This window comes from Macaca mulatta, chromosome 16 (assembly GCF_049350105.2).
Source record: "Macaca mulatta isolate MMU2019108-1 chromosome 16, T2T-MMU8v2.0, whole genome shotgun sequence".
Taxonomy (NCBI): domain Eukaryota; kingdom Metazoa; phylum Chordata; class Mammalia; order Primates; family Cercopithecidae; genus Macaca; species Macaca mulatta.
In genome coordinates, this window is record NC_133421.1 from 13,591,539 (window position 1) to 13,616,126 (window position 24,588).

Below are 24,588 nucleotides of genomic sequence, written 5' to 3' on the forward strand. Positions count from 1 at the left end.
TGGAAGAAGACGCAGCACACTGGGTTGGGCAAGGTGCGGGGCTAGGGCTAACAGCAGTCTTACTGAAGGTTTCCTGGAAACCACGCACATGCTGTTGCCACTAACCTCAACCTTACTCGGTCCTGACCGGCTCGGCTTCTGTTTGTTTATTTCATCTCTACTCAGTACTGCCCTGTTCCCTGGTTTTAAAGTTGTACTGAAATGCATACCTTGTGATAATGTTGTCACATTTTGTCCTGATTGTGAGTGTCGTGCCACTTAATATGTTCATTAAAAAGAAAAAAATGGCCAGAAAAGGAAATTTGATCCATAGACTATACCTGGCAAGCTTAGGCTGGTACCTGTAATGAATTGGTGGTTTCCATTTGACTCCTAGTGGTTTCATGTAATTGTAACTTATTCTTTTGTTTGTTTAGATGTTTAACAAATCTTTGCTGTATGTAAGATAGTTCAGGAAAATCAGCAAGAGCGGGAACAACTTGCAAAAACAAAGGAAAAAAAACCTAGCTGTGGCCATACCCTCTCTGAGCTTAAAATTCCTATGGGAACAAAAATGTTTCAGTTTACAAGAATTGAGAATGGATTTGCATATAGTCCAAGCTAATCATCTTCCTATTAGTGTCCTATTTTGAGAGTTTGTCAGAGTGGTTGATAAGAGTCCTTAGTTTTTTCTTGACATTTGAGAATGAATTTATATTAAAATAAAATGCTTTCTGTGTAGAAGTCTGTTGTGAGCCAAACCTTACTGTAACTATTTTAGTATCCTTCATTGTTGAGCATTTCTTTTTACTGGGTCATATGAAAGTAATGTTAAATTAGTGGTGGGGAAAATTTTTATGATTCTCTCTATGGGTTCTTAACATTGTTTTTGGCTGTATTTTTAAAATGTGGTGAGAACTATAGACTTTTCGTAGGCAGATGTATATATATACAACATTTTACATACAAACCACAGACCTCTGAAGATGCACAGGTGAAGAACTCTGCATTATGTGTTAAAATAAAATGTTTTCTTGGAATATGCAGTGATTTCCGTATTCCTGTCTTGTGCCACTGCAGTATAAGTGGAAAGAATCATTTTATTTAGACTCCTGGATGAGTGTTGTATTGTCCTTTTGTGCTACCTGTGTGTGACATCCAGTTTTAGTTGGCTGGATCTTAAGGGAAAGGTTTCCTATATAGTTAAAGTTGTAAACTTTTCTTTCAGGTACTAGGGAAAGTAATTTAAACAAATTATTTCCTGCTTTTTACAGTTTGTGTTATGTGTGCTTCAACTTTGTTGATGAACATTATAAACTGGTTTAGTAATACGGATTGATTTTAGCCATTGTTAAAGAGGTCATAAAGGTAAAAAGAAGGTACTTCATTTTGACATTTAAAAGTTTTTCTCACTGATTAATTTGATAATATTTTGGGTTGTATAATGCTTACTCAAGTTTTGTAGGAATTCAAGAATGAAAATAGGAAATTGTTGTCCATCATTTGTAATTTTACCTTATCAGTGGCTACTGTGACAGCTCCAGTTGGGATGCTATTAAAAATCCCAGCTGTACAGGAAGAACTTTCAAGGCAGTCATGAGACCTACAAACTGGTTGCTGTCACATGTATACCCACCACATGGTACTACCTAGCTTTGTTTACCATCTCAAATTCTTGAACACGCGTAGCAGTTGGGGATGGGAGAGGATGGCAATACAACACATCAATTAACATATAGATGAGGAGTACCTTTGGATTCCGTGACTTTATTAATACCGAAAGAATAAATGTTTTTGCATTAATATGCATTAAAATTTGATACCAATTGATGACTGATGTATGCCATCTCTGAATTAAAGAATATATTTATTGTTGGTTTCTTCAAAGAATAGTCTTTGATCACACTTGAGAGAGTTCATTCATTCCTCACTTAGGTACATTGACTGGATTGACAGGCACAAATATACAGAATCAGTATATGATTAAGGAGGAGTTTGATTTGAGACTTTACAGTTGAAGGAACCATGAGACAGTGGTTCACACAGCTGAGAGCTTTCCATTGCTGTTGGTGAAATGAGAAACACACTTGAAGTAACTGTGCTAACATCTTAATATGCACTTTGAGAATAAAGAAGGATTGCTTTATTAGATGTTAAACTGCAGTATTAGATGTTTACTTTCAGTATCTATAGAAAAGTGAACTGTGATATTAGCTTGATTTTTTTCTTTGTATTATTCCTCATTTTTGGTTTTGAGGAAATCCTCCCCCAAATTTATTTTGCCATATGTAAGAAGTATTTGAAAAAGGTGACTTCTTAGTAACCAGAAATAATTACCCCAAAGACTTAATCTAAAAATCAGTTATGATATAATCAGATTTAGTGAGGTAACATTGTAAGAGTTATACTTAAAACATGTTTTTGATCTTTGGTTTGAGGACAGCCTCCCAGGCTATCAGTGAGTTCCTGCATTAGGACCTAAGATGTGAACATTTTTTATCCATTAGTTTTAATTGCACATGCTTGGGGAAAGGGTCTGCTCTCCTGTGAGTGGGTGTAATTTGTATAGTTGTGCCTGAGTGACTAGTCTTAGGGCTGCCTAGGGCAAAGCCATTGTTGCCTCTGGGGTTTCTTAAAGCTCAGGAGGACAACCTTCAACTCTTACCAGGGATTTACTTCTGACTGTGATCAATATCCTTTACAAATAATATTTATTTAGTGTCCTGTTTTGCACAGTGGTGGGGTAACCACTGAATGAAAACATTATACGTGAATAGTCACTGTCCTCCACATAAAGTAGGTGTTTGCTCCTGGCAGGGTTAAATGTAGCGGGATAAAGCCCAGAGTTCAGACCAAATGTTTGAAGAGGCAATTAGGATTAGGTTTCTGAGCTAGGGTTAGAGAAATTCAGATCTGGGAGAAACACCTAGCATCACTGATCAGAATCAGGATCCCACAGAAAATCTAGGGACACAGGAGAAAAGAGAAAGAGTAAATGAAATGTCACAGCTTAGACCATGGGCTTACAAGCTCAGATGGCTGACAGAGGGAAGAATGATTGTAGGCCTCCGATACCTGACAGTATGTTCTCCACCTGACTCTGCCTGCAGTGTAAAAAATCCTGCATGCCTGGAGTTCCAGCTTCCCTGCTGTTTTCTAGCAGACTCATGTCCAGATTGACTTCTTGAAGGTATGCATGCCCTTTTCATGTTTGTAGAATATGTGTGAAAACCCAAAGGAATGTGGAAAAGTAAGAATGAAAATGAGAGGGAATATAAGGACTGAAGTTCCTGTCACTAAAGATGATGGCAGGCAATGGAATCTGAATTGTTGTGTGAAGGGTTAATACTGTAATAAAGCTGTCATCTCATTGAAGAACTGAATAATATTGAGCAGGTAGGTGGGAATAAGAATGTGTCATGTTAAATTTGTCATTGTGGATCATTATGATGACTTTTCAGTCTTCTGCTTGAGAAATTACCTGGATTAATCAAGAAAAACAGATCTGTTGTTTAAGGGTAGGTGCATAGGCCAGACTAAGTTAGCAATGTGACCTGGTATGCAAGAGTTTCAAGTGTTTTCTTTCTGTTGGAGATCTGCCTAACTTGTCTTGTTCTTTTGAACCTCAACTCTACCCTTTCAACTCTGCTGTTTCATTGATGTGAGTCTTGCTGATCCTGGCCTGTTAACCTCATTTTGATTCCTGCAATCCTGCCTCTCCTTGGTATTTGGATTTTGGCTTTAGTGTCCTTGACCTGGAATTGAGACCCAGCCTAATCCTGATGCTTAATAGTAAGGATGAGAGCCCTCTGCTGACAGTATCAGCAGCCCACAGCTCAGCTGTTCTCTGAGCAGAATGGAACTTTAATTTGCTGGTTGGGTAGGCCTCCCTGGTGTAGATAATACGGCGAGTATGGGAAGTCAGGTATCAGAAAAGTATGGCTTGGCTTGTTTTCCTGCCACTGGAGAGACCATGCCACTTCTGTCAAAAGTTCCATTACCAAATGATTTCAGTGGGGATTATGATGATGAATAATGATTTGAGGAGGTTCATTTTAGTGTTTAAACACTGGTCTTGCATGTTCTGAAAGCACTAGAATGATGCTGGGATGGCCTTCAGTTGGAAAAGTTCCTTTTTGATGGCATAGAGTGCTTTGTTAGGCCATTTTATTCACTTCCAAAGGGCCGCAGTGATCATATTTGATTATCCAAATCACCTGTGGGATGCAGATGCCATGGCTCTTTTGTTTAGAATTGAGACTGTAGTCTAATATGTTGTCGTTTGGTCAGATCGTGTGACTTGACTAAGGCATCTGTGATTGACTGAGCTGTATTCTTTTATGCTTCCTAATATTGCTTAAAAGCTATGGTGGTCATATGAAAAGTGTAAGCAGAGCATTTCCAGGAGGAGGCACATTCAAGAGATGTGGCAGGGCTGTCCTCTTCGCAGCCTTGATTTTGAACTCAGGTTGCTTATTCCCAGTATACATGTATGTTTGTTTTGCTGTCACTCCAAGTTAGTGCTTTTCAGACTGTCAGTTTGTTGAACTAACAGAATTGTATGTGCAACCCAAGAAATAAATCAGTACTGTTTGGGGTTATGTGAGGGTGGGAAGTGGAGACTCTACCTATAGTCATATTGGAAGCCCTTGGGGCACCTGCTCCGAGGAATTAATAGGGGTACAATTAAGACAGTTTGGAAACGGTTGCTCTAGGTGAATTTTAGTCAATCATTATGTGTTTTTGAACATTCTGGAGATCTGGTTTCTGAAACTTTCTACCATTACTTGGTTAACCTGAATGAATTTTGACATTGGACTAAATCCCAGCTTATTTGGTTATCTGGAGAAAAACCTGGTTTTTGTTTGTTTGTTTTGTTTTGTTTTGTTTTGTTTTGTTTTGTTTTTGAGACACAGTTTCACTCCATCGCCCAGGCTGGAGTACAGTGGCACAATCTTGGCTCACTGCAACCTCCGCCTCCCGTGTTCAAGCGATTCTCCTGCCTCAGCCTCCCAAGTAGCTGGGACTAAAGGCATGTGCCACCACACCCGGCCAATTTTTGTATTATTAGTAGAGGTGGGGTTTCGCCATGTTGGCTAGGCCGATCTCAAACTCCTGACCTCAGGTGATCTGCCGGCCTCAGCCTCCCAAAGTGCTGGGGATTACAGGCGAGAACCACCATGCCCAGCCAACAACCTGTATTACCATACCTCACTCTGCATGGGTGTCATTTGAACCAGTATTTGATACATTTCCTGCATATTTTCTGTCATTCTTTGTCATCTTATGACCATGCCTCTGAAATTTGTTGAATATATCAGATTTCTACTGTTACCTCACTTTATTGTCATAAGTACTGAAGTGATGGTCTGTCATTTATGGTCTTTAGACCCTTAACAATTTCAGTGCTAAGATTGACATTGTTTCTTTAAATGTGGATGACGTAGTTAGGAAGAAGATGATACCACTCTTACCAAGGCATGTCAAACTTGTCCATTAACTTGGTCCTCAGGGCAGCTCTTCCCATAATGTAATATAACACATGCTTTTGGAACTTATCTCTCAGGTGCTCTGATAATACGTAGCAGAAGGTAAGGTAAAAAAAATTAAGTGGATCTCAGTATCCCCAGTGAGAAGAACGGGGCATTACTATTAATTAATTAATGAGGCTGAGATACAACTGAGAGTTTATTAAATTGATTTTAAAAGATTTGAGTGATTTTGCAATTAAGAATTAGCATTGTTTCTTCTGCCCTTAGTAAAACCATATGTGCTTTCATAATTGAAAACAGTTGACTTAACAGACATTTATTTTTTCACAGGAAAGCAAGATTTACATCTGTGATCAGCATTCCAGATATCTTGCTTGCTTCTTTTACTGTTTGTTTTGGTTAATGTTGCCATCTGCTTTGACCTTATTAATGATGACTTTGTGAGAAATCATGGCCATTTTCGTGTGTGATCTATTTAGAAGACTCTGGCTGATAAGGAGGAACTCGTACCACAAATAAGGAAAATAAGAATACCCAAGATTTTCTGCAGCCCAGAGGAAGGTGATAGGATATTGAGGTGCTGCTATGGTTTCTAGGATTTTCCAGTTTTGGTTTCTAGGATTTTCCAACTTTGTATTACAATGGAATTCTGGACATTTTTGCTGGGAAAGCAGCAGATTTGTAGGGATCAGAATAGTAGGGACACTGTAGGAGTGTGATCCTTGCTCTCCTATCCTCTACATCACTGACTTCGGTTGATCTGATGTCAATCATTGACTAGCAGTGGACTCCCCTTCACATTTTATTTATAGACGGTAACCTTAAGAGGGATCTTTAGCAAGGATTACTTAATGAACAATTGAAGGATATGTTTATGGCATAGCAGTATTGGTGTTTGTAGATCACAGAAACTGGATGCATTTTCAAAATATTACCACAGCTGTATTAAGATAATCTTTGTTCTTTTCTTCTTTTGATTTTTAATGCTGAACCTTTGCTATATCACTCTTCATTTTCTATGGAGAGGAGGTCCCATGTGTTGTGTTTGCTCATGTACTAGTTCCAGGATTTCTGCATGGGGGATAAAATACTTACTGATGTCTGCCTGGTACGAAAAGTAGACAACTGTCATAGGGAGCTTTCGATTTGCTTCTTGTCTTGGCTGTGGTGGTTTTAGCCATCATATAATTCGACAGGACAACAACTGGCAATTACTTGACATAAGGAATACAGGTTCTTTTTTTTTGTTTTTGTTTTTGTTTGAGACGGAGTCTTGCTCTGTCACCCAGGCTGGAGTGCAGTGGCGCAATCTTGGCTTACTGCAAGCTCCACCTCCTGGGTTCATGCCATTTTCCTCCCTCATTCTTCCCAGCAGCTGGGACTGCAGGCACACGCTGCCACACCTGGCTAACTTTTTTGTATTTTTAGTAGAGACAAGGTTTCACCGTGTTAGCCAGGATGGTCTCGATCTCCTGACCTCCTGATCTGCCCACCTCGGCCTCCCAAAGTGCTGGGATTACAAGCGTGAGCCCCTGTGCCCGGCCCGGAATAGAGATTCTTTTGGTAACCTTAGATGACAGTAGGTGCTTTTGTAGGGGAACAAGCCCCCTGCACTGAAGTATGGGCTTTAGCTAACCTAGTTATAGCAGATTCCACGTAGATTGCTGAAGAGTAAATACCTTCTGGTATTCTGATTTTGGTTGGTGGTGAATTGAAAATGATGCTTTCCCTTGCTAATGGCCAAATTACTAGTAGCTTGCACTATTTTATCTTGTGTCGATTTGTTTTAATTGATCCCTGGAATAATCTCTAAAGCCCTATACTGTGTTCTTGTAATGATTGAATTCATCACCTTGCTGAGTTTCATTGTGTCTGAGTCCTAATTTCTGATCCAGGAACTCACCTGTTTTTTACTTTGGACTACTCTACCCATTCCTAACTTCTCTAAGCAGCTACAGGTGTACCTGTGCAGCAGGGAGATCTGTCTCCTGCTCTGCTCTTACTGTCTTTTTATACTGCCCTCTGGGACCCTCAGCTGAGCCATACAAACACCTGACAAGAATTTGTCATGTGAGAATTTAGAGATCTGCCAGGACTGATGGTCATTCCTTTCCACGTCAATTTTCCCATTTCTTATGCCCCTCACAGCTCATTCCTCCATGCGTTGTCTCCATTTCAAAACAAAACAAAAATAGCATCAGTTAGAATTGGTAGCCATTTTGTAAATTTATTTGATTATGATGCTGTTTTCAAGTGTCTGTGGCACCACTGCTTTCTAAAGTTGTTTTCTGGACTCCTCAGTTCTTGATTCCTTACATGTTTGCTGATGATTCATATCCTTTTCGCCTAGAATGTTCAGATCCTAGGAACTGACACCTGTCATGTCCTCTGTGGAACTTCTGTTTTAATGAAGTGCATATATGACTTGTCATCCAATCGATTTTTACTCTTGAGTCTTTTGAGTATATAATGACTTATTTTCCCTTTCTCCATGTAGGAATGGGATCAGGTAACCCAGAGTGCCTCTTCACACACATTGTTCAAGAGATAGCATTTGTTTTCTGTCTAACAGCTTTCTTTCTCTAGCTTGACTTGGCAGGAAGAAAAACTGGGTTGATCTGGAAGAATCAGTAGTTGTCACATCAGGACACAGGCAGTCACAGAATGGGTCATTTCAAGGCAGGCCCTGGTGCTTTGGGATAAGGTGTGTGTGCCTGATTTCTCTAGTAACTGAGATATCTTTGAGCACCCTAACATGGAGATGTAAGGGCTAACTCTGAATCAGGGTGACTGGCAAGGACCACTATCAGAATCAGCCAGGTATTTATTGAGCATCTAGGCACAATGCTACTTGTTGACCTGCTTCTTAGGACCTACAACATGAGCCTTTATTTTGCCTCGTCTGCAACTCCACCCTTAGCCATTGCGTTGTCAGCCTGCCCTCCTTTGCCACATTTGAGTCTTCCTAACCTTACCCCTTAATAGCGATCACTTCATCATCGTGCTCTTTCCCACTATCTCTTCTCCCGGTCTCTTCCCACCCATGAAAACAAATTTAGAAAATGAAGGGAAACAAACAAAAAGTCACCATTTTGATGGGATTGAGGCATAATATCTGAGTAAGAAGGGAATCAATTAGTTTTCCTTGACAGTATCTACTGCCTGTTTCTCTCCATCCTCTTGTTGTTTCTTTTTCTTTGCTCTTCCACTCCAGTCCTTAAGTGAGTTTAGTTTTATTAGTTCCTCTAGTCCCTTTTCATTATAACAATGTGTCATAGTCTGCTTTAAAGTTTTTCATACTTACCGATGTTTTACTGCTAGTCATTCATGCCTGATGAGCACCAACAAATCATATGTGAGAGATGGATTTGGTAGGGTTTGGATACAAGGCTGGAGAATTGTGTCAGTGTGAAGAGAGAGCTTCCCTGGAGATCTCAGTATAAAGTTAGAGGACACCTGGAACAGCACCACTTTTACATAGTTCTTCAGTATCAGTAAAAGGTTATTTATACTTTAAATTCAAGTTGTTAAAAATGGAGGCATTCCACATGAGGCTAAATATTATTCAAGATTTTGATCAATAGATGTTATAAGCTGTCAACATTTAAATATACGAGTGACTTCTAGGTGCCATGTTGCACCAAAAGAAGGAAAGCAACCTTTCAACAACTGGGAATTTGGGACATTTCTATATGATTGGGACTGTTCACCAAGTGGATGTTGCTGTGTTTTGCGATGAGGTGGAGTAGAGGGCAAGGGGATCATTTGTAACTGAAAATTTTTAGCTTGTCCTGTGGGACTTGTTAACTTTCGATTACTGCAGCCTAATCCATACAGAACTCCCAGCAACTAAATCTGTGGCTGATCCAACCAATGGCATGAGTTGGACTGGCAGTTATAGAAAAATTATGTTCTTTGAAATTTTTTTTTTAATTGGACAAGAACCCCATGCATAACGTTAATAGTCTTAACGCCAGATAACTGGGAATGTAATCTTTCCCTGTGTCTCTAAGTGATTCTCAATTGGAGTCGATGTTGGCATTTCTGATGTGTATCTACCTGCTGTTTTTACTGGCATTTACCTGCTTTACTGGGCTTATACTCAACCTTGAATACAGATTTGGACACCAGTTAAAAAAATTAACTTCAAATTTATAAATTTCTTTACTGTAGAAAACTACTTATATATGTAGAGTAGTAATTTTTGTTTTGATTTTCAATGTTTTCTTTATGTTATATTCCAAATAAAGTAAAACTTGAAATAATCTGAAAATACTTATTATTATTGGGAAAGAGATGTGGATTTTTTTTCAAGAAACACAATTTAATTTGTCCTGGGGGCATGTAATAACTTAATGCTAAGTTAGTAAAGTTGTGTTCAGTAAAAGAGCTCAGTAACCCCATAATGAAAAAGAATGATTTTGAAAATAATATAAAAAACTTAATGTTCTTGAGTTGATTTTCTTAAGTATTGTATGGTTTCCTGTAGTTTTCATTCTACTTTTTACTGGCAGGGAAAAAAGGTTTGCTGAGCTCAAGTAAACAGCCTTATCTAACTTTTAAATTTATATAAATAAATGAAATTTTCCTGTTACTCAAGGTTTTTTAATCAATGGTTGTTGCTTCTGAACATTATGATTATGAGAATTTCAAGTCATATAGTTGGTGTCACCTTTGTACTTCCATTTTTCTGTGCTCTTAGGGACAGCTTTATAAAGGGAAGAGAAGTTTGTTCTTATTGATGTGTTCAATTTTTAGGTAGTTATGCTCCTTTAATGTTAGAAGATCCTGGACTCATTTGATTCAAATGTAGAAGTCTTTCCCGTAGATATAGTTCTGATGGTCGGTTAGAAAAACTTTCTTGGTAGTAGCTTTAGTCTCTAAGTATGCTCTGATTTGAATCGCTGATTGTCATTATGTCTTCTGCTTGAATTATTTATTGCGTTATTAAAATCACTAATTTGAAGTTACTGCTATTAGAGGCATGTGTTTGCAGTTAATCCCCTTTTGGGGTCCTTTAGGCCTTTTGAAATAGTTTATTGCTCACATGGTAAATGCCACAGTTCAACCCTAAAACATTAGTATAATTAAGAGTTAGCTGTTATTGCTCAATTCCAAACAATTCAGATGCAATACCAGCAGCTACTTTTCTACCCACTGTCAGATACTTAGACAAAATGTTCAGAGAGTGTGGGGAGGTGCTGATCTATTGAAAAGCACGATCAACTTCATGTTATACTAGTAGGCCATTCAGCTGCTCTATGTTCTATTTTGTACTAGAAGTGACATTAAAGAATATTTACAGTTGAATAGATTTTCCTGCCAGTGATCTCAAAGGTTAGAGCTGTGCTGGGAACTCTCTACATTCTGGTTAATAACAGTTCTGTCAGAGATTGTCTCAGTGTTAGGTATCAGTAAGATGTTGGAACTTCAGTTAGGCCTTTACATCATGTAATCCATATATCCTTTCTGTAGTAACAGTAGGGTTTTTGGACACTGACTCGCTCCCTAAAGTCAGCTCTTGATGATAACTATTGAGGTTTTGACTGTAATATGCTTTCTAATTGAAATATAAATATTTGTACAAATGTATATTTAGCATACCACACAACCAGTTTTGCAAAACAAAAAATAAACTAGTAAAGAAGATACCTTTTAAAATAGTAGTTTATGTGTATTAGTGTATTTCCATTTGCCAATATATTCATACTAGTAAAAATAGAAAAAAATACATTTGTTAACACCTTTTAATAGTGAGAATTAGGTAGAAATCTTCCCCAACCAAAGGGTTATTTGATTTTTCTTCCCTACTTGTCTCTAATTAACAACTCTTCGTCTATTTTAAATTTAGATATATAGGATAATTAAGATTCTTTTATAAATAATTTCTTGAATTAGCATTTTCACAGCTACACTTTTAGAGTTATTTTTTAAAAAACAGATATAAAGGTAAAATATTTACAAAAATTATTACATCATGCTTTGTACAAATACAGATCACATCTATTTTGACTTTTAAAAAATATCCTTTCTGAGCAAACGTGCTGAAGTAGATTTAAAAGTAAGATTAATAATCCATAAACTATGAAAATAATCAAAATGAGAAGGGAAACTTTCCTTAACATTAATAGAACTAGTCTTATTTTGTTTCTATTTTTCATTCTTACTCTAGTCCTTGTTTATCTGAGTATTGATATTTAATATAAAAGTTGTAGATAAATCTTTGTATATAACATAGATGACAGTTAATAAATTTTATTTGCTTATGAAATACTGTAGCTAGCAAGCTGTAAATTTTAAGTAGCAAAATTAAATTTGTTTGGAATATATGGAATTCCTCAAAAATGAAACTGAGAGAACCTACTTCTGTTCCTTAAACAACTGCTTATTCTCATGTCACATGAAATACATCTTTTGTATCTCTTTGTGCCTCTGGCTTTTCTGTAAAACGGGCTCAAGAATTTAATTGACTGCCTTCATCCCTTTCAAGAACATTGACAGATACCTCGAAGTCTTTGGAAGACAAAATGCCACCTTGTGTATTTTTTGATACTAACTTGCCTTGTAAGTAAATACTATGTATTGTACACAGTGGCGTGGTGTGACATTGTGAACTTTTTTATGAGAACAGAAGTTGTTTGCATGCTTTGATGTTAATCTATAATTTTATTATTAATTTTTTATAATTTCTGAACATGATTCTTTCCTCTCTCTCCATTGCAGTGGGAACTGTCCCTCCCAACACCTCTGTGTTCTATACTGTTCCTGAATAAGAGGTGGGAGGTGGGGTACTTAATGTTTTCTGGCAGTCTCTTAGAAATGTGCAAAGAAATTGTTGTGCTGCTTTGTTAGGAATATATCCCTGGTCTGCAGTAGATGGAGGAGCGCTTTATCAGCTTAAGAATAGACAAAAAGAGCCCTCTGTTTCCTCATTTTTAGGTTTTCTTCCACAGGTTTATGCTGCCCTACATGCTGACTCGTGGGTTGGAGAGTCAGGTAGAACTTTTTGTTTTTAATGTATAGAAAGTGCAGTTAAAGGACAGAGTCCCAGTCTAGGATTTTGGAGACCTGGATTCTTGTCTGTGCACTACTCCTATACTGGTATTCACTTTATCCAGTTCTGGACTATTTCCCATCTTTATGAATGAGGACACTGTGGTATGGGGATGCTAGTGAGTGAAGAGGGATGTTCTTGCATTGAATGCCTAGATTCCATACAATTTTGAAACGGTGATTAAAAGTATGTATAAAGCTACGTATAATTATTCATATGAAGCTGTTACAACTCATTATCATTTTCTTTATATTTGCGTATGGGGGTTAATTTTTACTGCCTAAGAACTTCGTTGCATAACTCCCAACATTGTTAGTAAATGCTCATGGTTAAATTGCCCTGTCTCCTTTAAAGGATTTCTGAGTGCTGTTTGTTAAACTTTCTGTGATAAAAGTAATTCTTGTGAAGTGTAAGGAAAGATGGTAATTTTCATATCTGGTATTTGTGAAGCTTGCTTGGTAATTCTTAGTCTCATGGTAGAGGTTTTTCTCTACCATGAGACTAAAAATTACTGTTTTTTTGACAAAAGTATTTTGGTTTTTTGACGTCTTTTGTCATTCTTTTCCAGAGAATTCGGTCAACAGTGGATGAAAAAGAACAAAAACAACTTCTTATGGATTTGGATGTAGTAATGCGGAGTAGTGATTGCCCATACATCGTTCAGTTTTATGGTGCACTCTTCAGAGAGGTAGGAATAAATTGGGTTTTAGCTGACTAATGAATATCTAATTGGGACAAATGAAGATGGCAGGATTTGATTCTATTCTTAAATGCAATATATTAGTAACAAGTTAATATCTCAGTATCTTAGTATGTAACCATGATAACGTACATATTAACTTCTGACTGTTTTTGGGGTGGTGGGTAAGGGGTGAATCGCATACGTGTGTGTGTGTGTGTGTTTGTGTGTGTATTTTAGTATTTGTGGCTGTCATTTGTAAATCTCATACAAATATTTTATGTTCTTTAAGAACCTGAAAAATCAGCTGACTTCTAAATATCAGCGCTTTTGCTACAGTTTTAGATTTTCATTGGGCCTTGAGCAATGCCCCCCCGCCCAACTTTATATTTTACCTTTTATTCATCTGTCATCAAGTGTATATCTGCATTTAATATAAACACTTATGTGTCCCTGCCCATAATCCTGAAGTATACCCATCAGACATGGAAATGAACAATTACAATGTAAATTATTTTTTTCTAATTCTTTTATCCAGATTTTTGTGTAGAAACTAAAGCTCTTAATTTCTTGGTCTCATAATCCTGTTTCCTCTGGTTATTTTGTGTCCCAACTTGGGTTATCATTTCTGCTTCCAGCTCTCAATCCACTTACTCATTTCCAGTCATCCAGCTGCCTAAAATGTGGAAGTGAGTTTGGGCTAGGAGTAGAACTGGAGCTGTAAATGAAGCAATACATTATGGTGTCCTAGACTGCCATCAAAAATTGTGATACTTAGTAGGACTTGAACTGAACTGCTAAGCATTTCAAATACTGTTTTAAAAAAGTACCTTTCTCATTTTGCAAATGTTAGTATGAATAGCTGGGTTGTTATAAACTGGTAAGAAAAACCCTACTCTCTTTTTGGGATCGGATTATAGAGTGTATCCTTGGGGTTTGTATTGTTACTGGCTTTAAAATTAATATATATTTTTGAAACAGGGCTGAATGTAGCACTGAATAGAAATATATGAAATCTTACAATTGGAAAAGATGTTAGAGGTTAGTTAATTCTAAACCTAATTCTGAAATTTTTATTTGTTTTTCTGTACTCTTACTAGGTAACTAGTAACAACACATTCTACTTCATGAGAGATTCCCATTTCTTTGTTGAATCACTAATTGTTAGTTCTAGACTCATGTAGTTTCTTTCTATTCCTGTCTTTTTACTTTTTAATGATGAGAATATTCATTTTTATGACCAGATATACTGAATTTATTAATTTTCTTCCATCATTTCACATCAGATTCCATTACATCAGTATACAGTCATGTATTCATGTGCATGACTATAACTTGGACCTAAATATTATGTAATGTTATTCTAAATGTTTGGAACTTTCTTCATGTTGCACAAGAATCTTACCATCTCCTCCTCCCTTTATTCCCAAGCTGTGAACTTTTCTTCACAATCATTGAATCATCACACCATATGCAGAACAATAATTAATTAGGGACTAAATTAGATATTCTCTCCTAACTAGATTCTGTGGTTAGTTTTTTCAGTGCTGTATTCATTTTCACTATAGACTTTCCCCAGCTCTACCTGAACCCTAAATCACCTCCATAGTGCTGGAATATACCAATTTATTTCACTCGTTCATTTATTTAATCATTCAAGTACCATTTACATACCTAGCCTCGGGCTAGATAGTGTGGGAGTCTGACTATATGAAAAGAAAGCCGAGTAAGTCATATTCGTGATTGACAAAGGTGTGGAAACAAAGCACAGAAGCTTGGAGTAGTGTCTGAGCAATATTCTAATGGTTTTGTTATCATGGATAGCTGAGTCACATTTGGTTTTATGTCTCAGAAGGGTTGAAGGGAGTTGACATATGCAGCTGTAAACACTAACATCTGTTGAATGCTTTGTAGTTTTCACATATATTTTCTTCCCAATAATCTTCGGGATTTGGTGGTATTATCCCCTTTTTTCAGATAGGAAAATGAAATCTAGTGTATTTGACAAAAGTTACACAGCCAACAAGTGGCAGAGATGGGATTCCAGAGACAGAAATCTCGCTGTTCCTTCTATTTTATTACAAGTGGTCCAGAGATGAAGAGATATATATAGATATAGATGCTTTTTAAATAAGATTTTTGATATGATAAGATGCGTGATAAGTTGAAGGCTTAGGAACTACACAGTTAAGCTGTACAAAGACCCGGAATGCCTAAGTAGATGAAACATGAACTTTCCCCCCAAATTAGAATGCAATCTGTAATAGGTACTTTCTGAATAATAAAAGATTAAGTTTCAAGAAAGCAGAAAGTAACAACTTTTACAATAGTATATTTTACAATAAAAATATAGTTTTTCAATAGTTTTACAATAAAAGTGTAGTTTTACAAGAAAAGTGTTACTTTTATTATTTACCTTTAAATAGTGAATAGTAGAAGTGTATTTCCCCAAGTTACAAAGGTTAAAAATATTAAAATGGTCAGGCACGGTGGCTTAAGCCTGTAATCCCAGCACTTTGGGAGGCCAAGGTCGGTGGATCACGAAGCCAGGAGCCCGAGACCAGCCTGGCCAATATGGTGACACCCTGTCTCTATTAAAAATACAAAAATTAGCCAGGCGTGGTGGTGCATGCCTGTAGTCCCAGCTACTCGGGAGGCTGAGGCAGAAGAATCACTTGAACCTGGGAGGTGGAGGTTGCAGTGAGCCAAGATCTCGCCACTGCACTCCAGTCTGGGCAAGAGAGCGAGACTCCATCTCAAAAAAAAAAAATAATATATATATATACACACACACACACACACATATATATAAAAGAGATTTAATAAGAGTTTAAAGAAACATTTTTCTTTTGCAGTTGATGAGTTACATGTATCTTTTTTGGTGACATGACCTTCAGTTCCAATAATAGACAAAAAAAAATCTGAGTTCATGAAAGGAAATAGTAGAAATGAATGTATGTAGTCAGGACTTTTTACCTTACCTTACTAGCACTGTGAGAGAGACAGTGCTTTCGATTCCTGTTACTGTGAGACACTCTCCAGGGATTTCATTTCGCCTAACTTATACAACCACTGGACTTCAGCTCTTGGTTTGGTTCAGTCAGCCATCCATCGAGGAGCTTATGAGATGTTCCTTTTCTCATTCTTGCAGCAACTATTTATTTATTTTAATTTAAATGTTATTTAAATTTAAGGGATACAAGTGCAGTTTTTTTATATGGATATATTGAGCAGTGGTACAGTTTGGGTTTTTAGTGTATCTGTCACGCAAACAATGTAAATTGTGCCCATCAAGTAATTTTCGATCATCCACCCTTTTCAACTCCTCCCTCCCTTCTGTGTCTCCAAGGTCTCCAGTTCCGTATTCTGTCCATGCGTGCACATGATTTAGCTCCCATTTATAAGCGAGAACATGTGGTATTTGTCTTTCTGTTTCTAGGTGGTTTCACTAAAAATGGCCTCCAGTGTATCCGTGTTGCCACACACACACACACAAAAAAACCATGATTTCATTCTTTTTTTAATGGCTGTCAGTATTCTATTGTGTATGTATGTCACATTTTAAGGACATTTAGGTTGATTGCATGACTTTGCTATTTTAGATAGTACTGCAATAAGCATACCAGTGCAGATATCTTTTCGATATAATGATTTATTTTTCTTTGGGTAGATACCCAGTAGTAGGATTGCTGGATCAAATGGTAGTTCCACTGTTTAGAGATTAATCTTGCTGTTGGGTAATATTGAGCTTCTGAAAGTTCCGTCACTTATTCAGAGCAGTGAATAATACTTAATACTAAAGTTGGTAATTCTGTATTGCCATTGTCTTCAACCATGCATAGTTCTTTCTAGGATGGAACCAAACTCAAAAAAAAGTCCAAAGTACAGCTTGGATTTGGTTTAGATAAGTTATTAGGTCACTCAATTGCACATATTCCTAAGAGTCATTTTCAGGCTTTGTAGGTAGGTGGAAAAAAGAGCTTGATATTAATTGAATAATGGAAGTAACTGCTAGCCTATATTTTACAAAAAAGACCTAGCATTTATCTTAACAGTGCTGAAACCTAGTATCACTTAAAAATTTTTCTGATGCATAAAATTTGAGAATTTCATAGCAGGTAAACTCTTAAAACATCTTTTGAGGTTGGGCAATAAATTCTAGTGCAGAAAGCACTGTTCTTGAGTAACTTCTAAATGTAGAAGTTCATCAGATTATAGAAGGCAGTGATGCTGGCTAAAGCGAGTTATCTCCCCATTTTTTATCCTTACTTCCACCCCTCTTCTCCTTTCCCTCTTCTTTCTCCTTGCAAGTTTTAAATGCAGCTTATGGAGGTAAAATTGACATCTGATAAACTTCCCATATGTAAAGTGTACAGTTTGATATGTTTGAACAAACATATACGCCTGTAGAATTATCACCAAAATCAAGGTAATGAATGTACCCATCACTCACAAGTTTCCTTATACCACGTAGGTAATGCCTGCCACCTCTCTGCTGTCCCCATCCTCAGATAACCACTGACCTGCTTTATGCCTTTATAGATTAATTTGTATTTTCTAGATTTTTATATAAATGGGATCTTACAGTATGTACTTCTCTTTTTCAGTTTGTCGTCTTTCATTCAGTATAATTATCTTGCATTTATCAGTAGTTTATTTCTTTTTATTGCCGAGTACTATATGTAATGTTCCATTATGCAGACATATCAGTTTGTTACTCATTTACCTGTTGATGGCCTTTTGGATTGTTTTCAGTTTTTGTCTATTACAAATAAAGTTGCTTTGAGCATTTATGTACAATTGTTTGTATAGACATAAGCTTTTATTTTCCTGGGGTAATTACATGGGGGTGGAATGGCTGGATCATATTGCAGGTGTATGTTTAACTTTATAAAAAAATGGACAAACTTTTTTCTTTCTTTTTTTTTTTTTTTTGAGACGGAGTCTCGCTCTGTCACCCAGGCTGGAGTGCAGTGGCCGGATCTCAGCTCACTGCAAGCTCCGCCTCCCGGGTTCACGCCATTCTCCTGCCTCAGCCTCCCGAGTAGCTGGGACTACAGGCGCCTGCCACCTCGCCCGGCTAAGTTTTTTTTTTGTATTTTTAGTAGAGACGGGGTTTCACTGTGTTAGCCAGGATGGTCTTGATCTCCTGACCTTGTGATCCGCCCGTCTCGGCCTCCCAAAGTGCTGGGATTACAGGCTTGAGCCACCGCGCCCGGCCTGGACAAACTTTTTTCTAAGGTAGTTGTACCATTTTATGCTTCCATCAGTAGTTTTTGAGAGTTCTGTTTCTTCCATGTCTTTTCCGGCACTTAGTATGATCTGTCGTGTTAATCTTTAGCCATTCTAGTAAATGTATGGTGTAATCTCTTTGTATTTTTAATTTGCATGTTTCTGATGACTAACAGTGTTGAATGTCTTTTCATGTGCTTATTTACCAACTGTATATCTTCTTTGATGAAGATCCTGTTAAAACCTGTTGTACATTTTTATTTAAATTGGGTTTTTTTGTTATTCAGTTTTGGGAGGTTTTTAAAAATATATTTTGAATACAAGTTTATTATCAGACCTATGATTTGCAGATACTGCCTCCTGTCTGTGCTTATCTTTATATATATATATATATTCTTAACAGTGTTTTTGGAGAGCAAAAGTTTTTAATGTGGGCCATTAAAATTTTTGATATGGGCCAATTTTTAAATTTATCTATTGTACTTTTTATGTTGTATGTAAGAGCTCTTGTCTAACTCAAGCTCACTTAAGATTATTTCTTATGTTTTCTCCTAGCAGTTTTATAGTTTTAGGTATCACATTTATGCTTACCCATTTGGAGTTAGTTTTTATATATATCGAGAGTTATATAGTGATGAGGTTTTTTTTGCATGTGGATATCCTTTGCACCTTTATCAGATATCAGTTGTCCATATAGATGTGGGTCTATTTCTGGACTGCTCTGTTCTGTTGATCTGTTGTTTGTCTGTCTTTGCACTAATCTCACATGGCCTTCGACTACTCCAGCTTTGTAGAAAGTCTTCAGATTTGAGAGTGTTGGTCCTTAAACTTTGTTGTTTGAAAAGTTGTTTCAGCTCTTTCATATCCTTTCTATTTTCATGTGGATTTTAGAATCTTCTTGTCGATTTCTACCAAAAAAGACCTAAAAAAAACCACCTGCTGGGATTTTTGATTGGGATTTTGCTAAATTTGTAGGTCTACTGGGGGAGCATTGATATCTTAACAATATTAAGTCTATTGACCCTTTTCTGTGGCATCTCACTTTATTATTTTACATCTTCTTTAATTTTTCTCAGCAATATTTTATGGTTTTTACTGTATGTCTTTCATCTTTTTACTAGAGTTGCCTTTAAGTGTTTATTTGTAATGCTGTAATATATATTCTTAATTTTCTCTTGTGACTAATATGCACAAATATCGTTTGATTTTTTATATTGATCTTGTGTGCAACAGCCTTGCGAAACTCAAATTCCAGTTGCTTTTTTAGCTCCCTTCAGATTTACTACATAGATCATCATTTTGTCTGTGAATAGAGAGTTACTTCTTTCTTCCCCAGTTAGTTCCTTTATTTATTTTTGTCTTGCCTCATTGCACTGGCTAGAACCTTCAGTATGCTGTTGAATAGGTACGGTGAGAGTAGACATCCTTGTGTTTTTTTCTGATCCTAGAGAGAAAGCATTCATGTTTTCATCATTAAATATGATATTAGCTGTGGGGTTTTCATAATTTTTTTTTAAATCAAGTTAAAGAAGTCTCCTTTTACTCATAGTATGCTGAGAGATTTTGTCAGGAATGGATGTTAGACTTTTGTCAGATTCTTTTTCCAGATCCTTGAGATGTTTTTGAGATGTATGGTTTGTTGGTTGTTTTAATAATGGTAAGTTATATGGATTGATTTCTGATATTAAGCATAGCTTTTATTTCTGGGAGAAATTCAGTTGGCGTTATGACGTATTCTCTTTTTTATCTGTCATTGGATTCAATTTGCTAAATTACTAACATTTCGCTAATTTGCTAAAATTCATTTAAAATTTTTATATCTGTGAGAGACATTGATGTATAGTTTTCTTATTTTTGTCTGACTTGTATCAGTGTAATGCTAGCCTCGTAGAATGAGTTGGGAAATATTTCCTCTTCCTGAGTTTTTTGGGAGAATTTATATCTAATTGGTATTTTTTTTTTTTTGTAAATATTTGATGGAATTTACCAGTGAAGCCACTTGAACTTAGCAGTCTTTGTGAGAATATTTTTGACTGAATATCCCGTTTCTTTCAAAGATAGAGTTATATTCAAGTTACATATTTCTTGTTGAGTGATCTTTGGTATTTGTTTCTTTGAAGAAATTTATCCCTTTCATCTAAATTATCAAATTCATTGGAATAAAATTATTCATATTTCTTTTTTATTATTTTAATATTGGTAGAGTCTGTAGTGTGTTACTTCTGTCTTCCCTGTCCCTCCCTCCCTGCCACTCGTTTCTGATACCGATAATTTATGTCTTCTTTTTTTCTTCCCAATTAGTCCAGCTAGAGGTTTATCCATTTTATTGACCATCTCGATGAACCAGCTAGCTCTCAGTTAAATGATTTTCTTTTCTTATCTTTTTTTTTTAAAGTCAAGGTCTTGCTCTGTGGCCCAGACTGGAGTGGTGCAGTGGCCTCATCCTAGCTCAACCCAACCTTGAACTCCTGGGCTCAAGGGATCTTCCCACATCAGTCTCCTGAGTAGCTGGGACTACAGGCATGCACTACCACCACCCTGCTAATTAATTTTTTTTTTTTTTTTTTTTTTTGTGGAGGTGGGGTCTCACTTTGTTGATCAGGCTAGACTCAAACTCCTGGCCTCAAGCCTTTCTCCCACCTTGGCCCCCTAAAGCACTGGAATTACAGGCATGAACCATTGCGTCCAGCCTCAGTTACATGATTTTCTATATTGCTTTTCTATTACTATTATTATTTTTTGATGGGGGGATTCATTCTGATTGTGGTTTCTTACTTTCTTTTACTTATTTTTGCTTGATTTCCTTTTTTTTTCTTTGTTTGTTAAGGTGGTCCATGTTCTTTTTAAACTGTGAAATATTTTAAACATAGACTAAATTACAGAGGAGGAATAGCTACCCAAATCCTATATTGGCATATTTATTCTTTATATGTCTTTAAATATTATAAATGCACTTAAAGCCCTCATCACATTTCCCTTTCCAAATCTCATCACTACTCTGAGTGTTTCCTTTAACTTGCTTGTTGGTTTAGGTCATCCATATGGGCATTTTCCCCTACATTTTACATAATATTGCTTTCTGTATTTTCACAGTTTAAGTAAATGGAATGCTAAATGCATTCTCTATTATACATTTTATTCAACAGTTTTATTCAACATAGTTTTCAAGATTTATGTAAATATAGATTCATAATATATAGATTTAATTTATTTTAACTATGTAGTATTCTAATGATTAAATACACCCTATTTTGTTTTATTTTTAGAAATAATCCTAACATAGATTGCTTCTAATTTTTTACAATTATAAACAGCACAAAAATGAAGAATTGTTTTGCATGTCTCCTTGACAACTTAGGTTACAGATTATTCAGCGTATGTCCCTGGAAATACAATTGCTAAATTTAATGATACCCATATCTCCAGCTGGAGTACTGACTTACATTTCCACCAAAGTTTCTGTATTGAGAATTGTATTTGGTATCAGTCATTCCTGACTGTTAGTAGCTTATGGTTTCAGTTGTTATGGTTACCTCTTGGTCCACGTTGGCTCCTAGAGTTCAGCTATCATGTCCACACGAAGGGGGAAAAAAAAGGGAAGAACGAAAAGGATTTTCCTGGAGTCATGAACCAATGATTTTGTGTTGATACCTCTGTGGCTGCCTTTCTTTACATTTAAAGACCAGGAAATGTAGATTTTAGCTAGGTATATTGTGCAGAGGAAAGGGGGAATGTTTATTGAGTATGCCATCAGCATTTACTGTCACAGATCTTTTACCTGGTCTGCACTAACATTTGATAATAAACGTTTAATTTTTGGCAGTTTGAAGTGGTATCTCACTTTTAAAATTGCATTTCCTTGATTGGTGAGGTTCAGAATTTTTTACTTATATTTAGGCTTTTTTTTTTTTAATTGCCTTTGATATAATTCTACTAAGTTTTATCTTTCCCTAATTAATTTAGCATAACTGTTTATTATTCAGGATACTGATCTTTTGTTTCTTTACATCCAAATAGATGCTTTTGTCTCTCATTTTTAAACTTTTGGTATGTTCTCCTTGTTTATACAGAAGTATTCATTATAATGGGGTTAAATTTAACAGGTCTTATCCTTTGTGATTTGTTGTTTTTATGTGTGTTCTTGGGAAAAATTTTTTTCCGACATAAAAGTCATGGAGAACTCTTAGAAAAAAAAAACTTTTGCTTTTTTGCAAAATCCATTTGGGAGTTTTTGTATATATATTTGTGAATGATTTGATGTCAGAATTTAATTTTTTTCTATATGGAAGGTAAGTTGTCCCAGCGGCATTCATTGAATAATACATTCTTTTACTATGATTTGCTTTAACTTTTGTCATATATCAGATTTCTGTATGTGCATGAACTTTTGCATCTGTTTCTTTGGTATATTTACCTTTTATTTCTGACTGCTTCATAAAAAGTCTTTGTGTAGTAGGTCAGTATCTCTTCTTTAAAATTATCTTAGTTTTTCTTGGCTCTACTTTAATATAAGCTTTAGGGTCAGTTTGTTCAGGTCCTTGAAAATTTTGATTAGAATTTAACTGAATTCTTAGATTAATTTGGGAGAATTTGACATGCTTCTCATCTTGAGTCTTCACATTTGTAATCATGGTCTGCCACTCCATTTGTTCAGGTTGTTGTTATGTCCTTTAGTAACATTTTATATTTGTTTTCATAAAGGTTCTGCCTATTTTATTAGATATATTTCCTGGTGACTTAGTTTATATTTTTATTGAGAATGATATCTTTTTAAATTTATTTTCTAATTAGTTATTATTGGTATATGTTATTGGTTATAAATGAATCTTTAGGAACCCTTATGTTACCTTAGTAGTTGAGTTTTTCATCATTCTCTAGCTTTTTTCCCCCAATAAACCCACATTTATTAACTTCTGCATTTCAGACCTGTGGTCATCCTGTTTTCTGCTTGAGCATGACAGTTCATGCTGCTGTCACTACTTTTTCAGACAGCTCAGGGCATTTCATTTTTTAAATTCAGCTCATTACCATTGTCTTGTTCTCTGTATGACCAAAAGGAACTGTCAGAGAGGTAAGAAGGTTACATTAGGTTATGTTCCTTAGAAATTACAAAGAGGTCTCTCTCTCGAGCTCATTGCTCTTTTCTGTCCCCACTTCTCACCTTTATTCTCCCACTCCCATGCCCATCTTTCTCTTTTGTTTGCCCGTATTTCCCTTCCTTCTCCCTTCCATTTGGTAACTATAGTTTTTACCACCTGCCAGGCACTTTAGTTTGTGCTTTGCATATGTTAACTCATTTGCCCTTTATCACAGTCCACTGAGGATGGTGGGGCAGTCTCATTTCATAGATGAGGACGTGAGGAGACCCACGCTTATAAAAGTAGAAAGTAGGAGAGCTTGGATAATGTCAGGCGTTTCAGACTCCTAATGTCATTTTTTTTATTGTTGTTGTTGTTTTCACTTTGCTGTATTATTGAGGTTCGTTCTTTCTACTATTTTTATAAGTGGATGAGGTAAATGTGCTGTATGTCTCTAATAAAAATTTTTAGTAAACCTACTTAGATAGTGTCTCTAAAATAAAGCTATGTCTATTTTGGGTGGAGGGTGTTACTTGATCTTTCACGATAGCCATTCTCACAGGTCTCTCTAAAGAAAAAGAGGTTTACAGAGAAGAAAGACTTAAATGCAGAAATAATCAGTAAAAGTTTACTATGTCCAATATGCTTTACAAAAACATATTATGTATAGCCATGTAGCTAGCTATGTGAATGTTCTAGAAAGTGGTCCTGTTGTAAAAGTGCATTGTAAACATTGATAAAAGAAAAACATTAGGGACACTGGATTCTATTCATGGGTAAGTGTATTATTCTGGGCAAGTAATTTTACTTTTAACAGGCATTAATCTCCTATATAATCCAAGGATAGAATTGATTATATAATCATTATATATTTGAAGGATACGAGATTAGTGGGTAGAAAATCTTTGCTGTATTTATAAATAAGCAACAACATACAGAACTGTTTAAGGTAATTTTTAAAAATCATTTTGATAGTATTTTCATTTTTGTAAGGTACTTTGTAGTTCTTGTTCATCTGTGTGTCCTGTACTTTTATTATAATCATGGTATCTGCTTTTATTTATTTTTTCATGA

At 36.1% G+C, this 24,588-nt stretch overlaps 1 protein-coding gene across 2 annotated transcripts in view; it reads left to right on the forward strand.

Moving 5' to 3' along the window:
• MAP2K4 (mitogen-activated protein kinase kinase 4) overlaps window positions 1-24,588 on the forward strand; it is a 120,822-nt gene that overhangs the window by 60,285 nt on the left and 35,949 nt on the right. For both annotated transcript variants that reach the window (XM_001114292.5, XM_001114330.5), the window contains one exon: window positions 13,094-13,213. In XM_001114292.5, coding sequence (XP_001114292.1) covers window positions 13,094-13,213 — 120 coding nt within the window. The remainder of the gene's footprint in view (window positions 1-13,093; window positions 13,214-24,588) is intronic.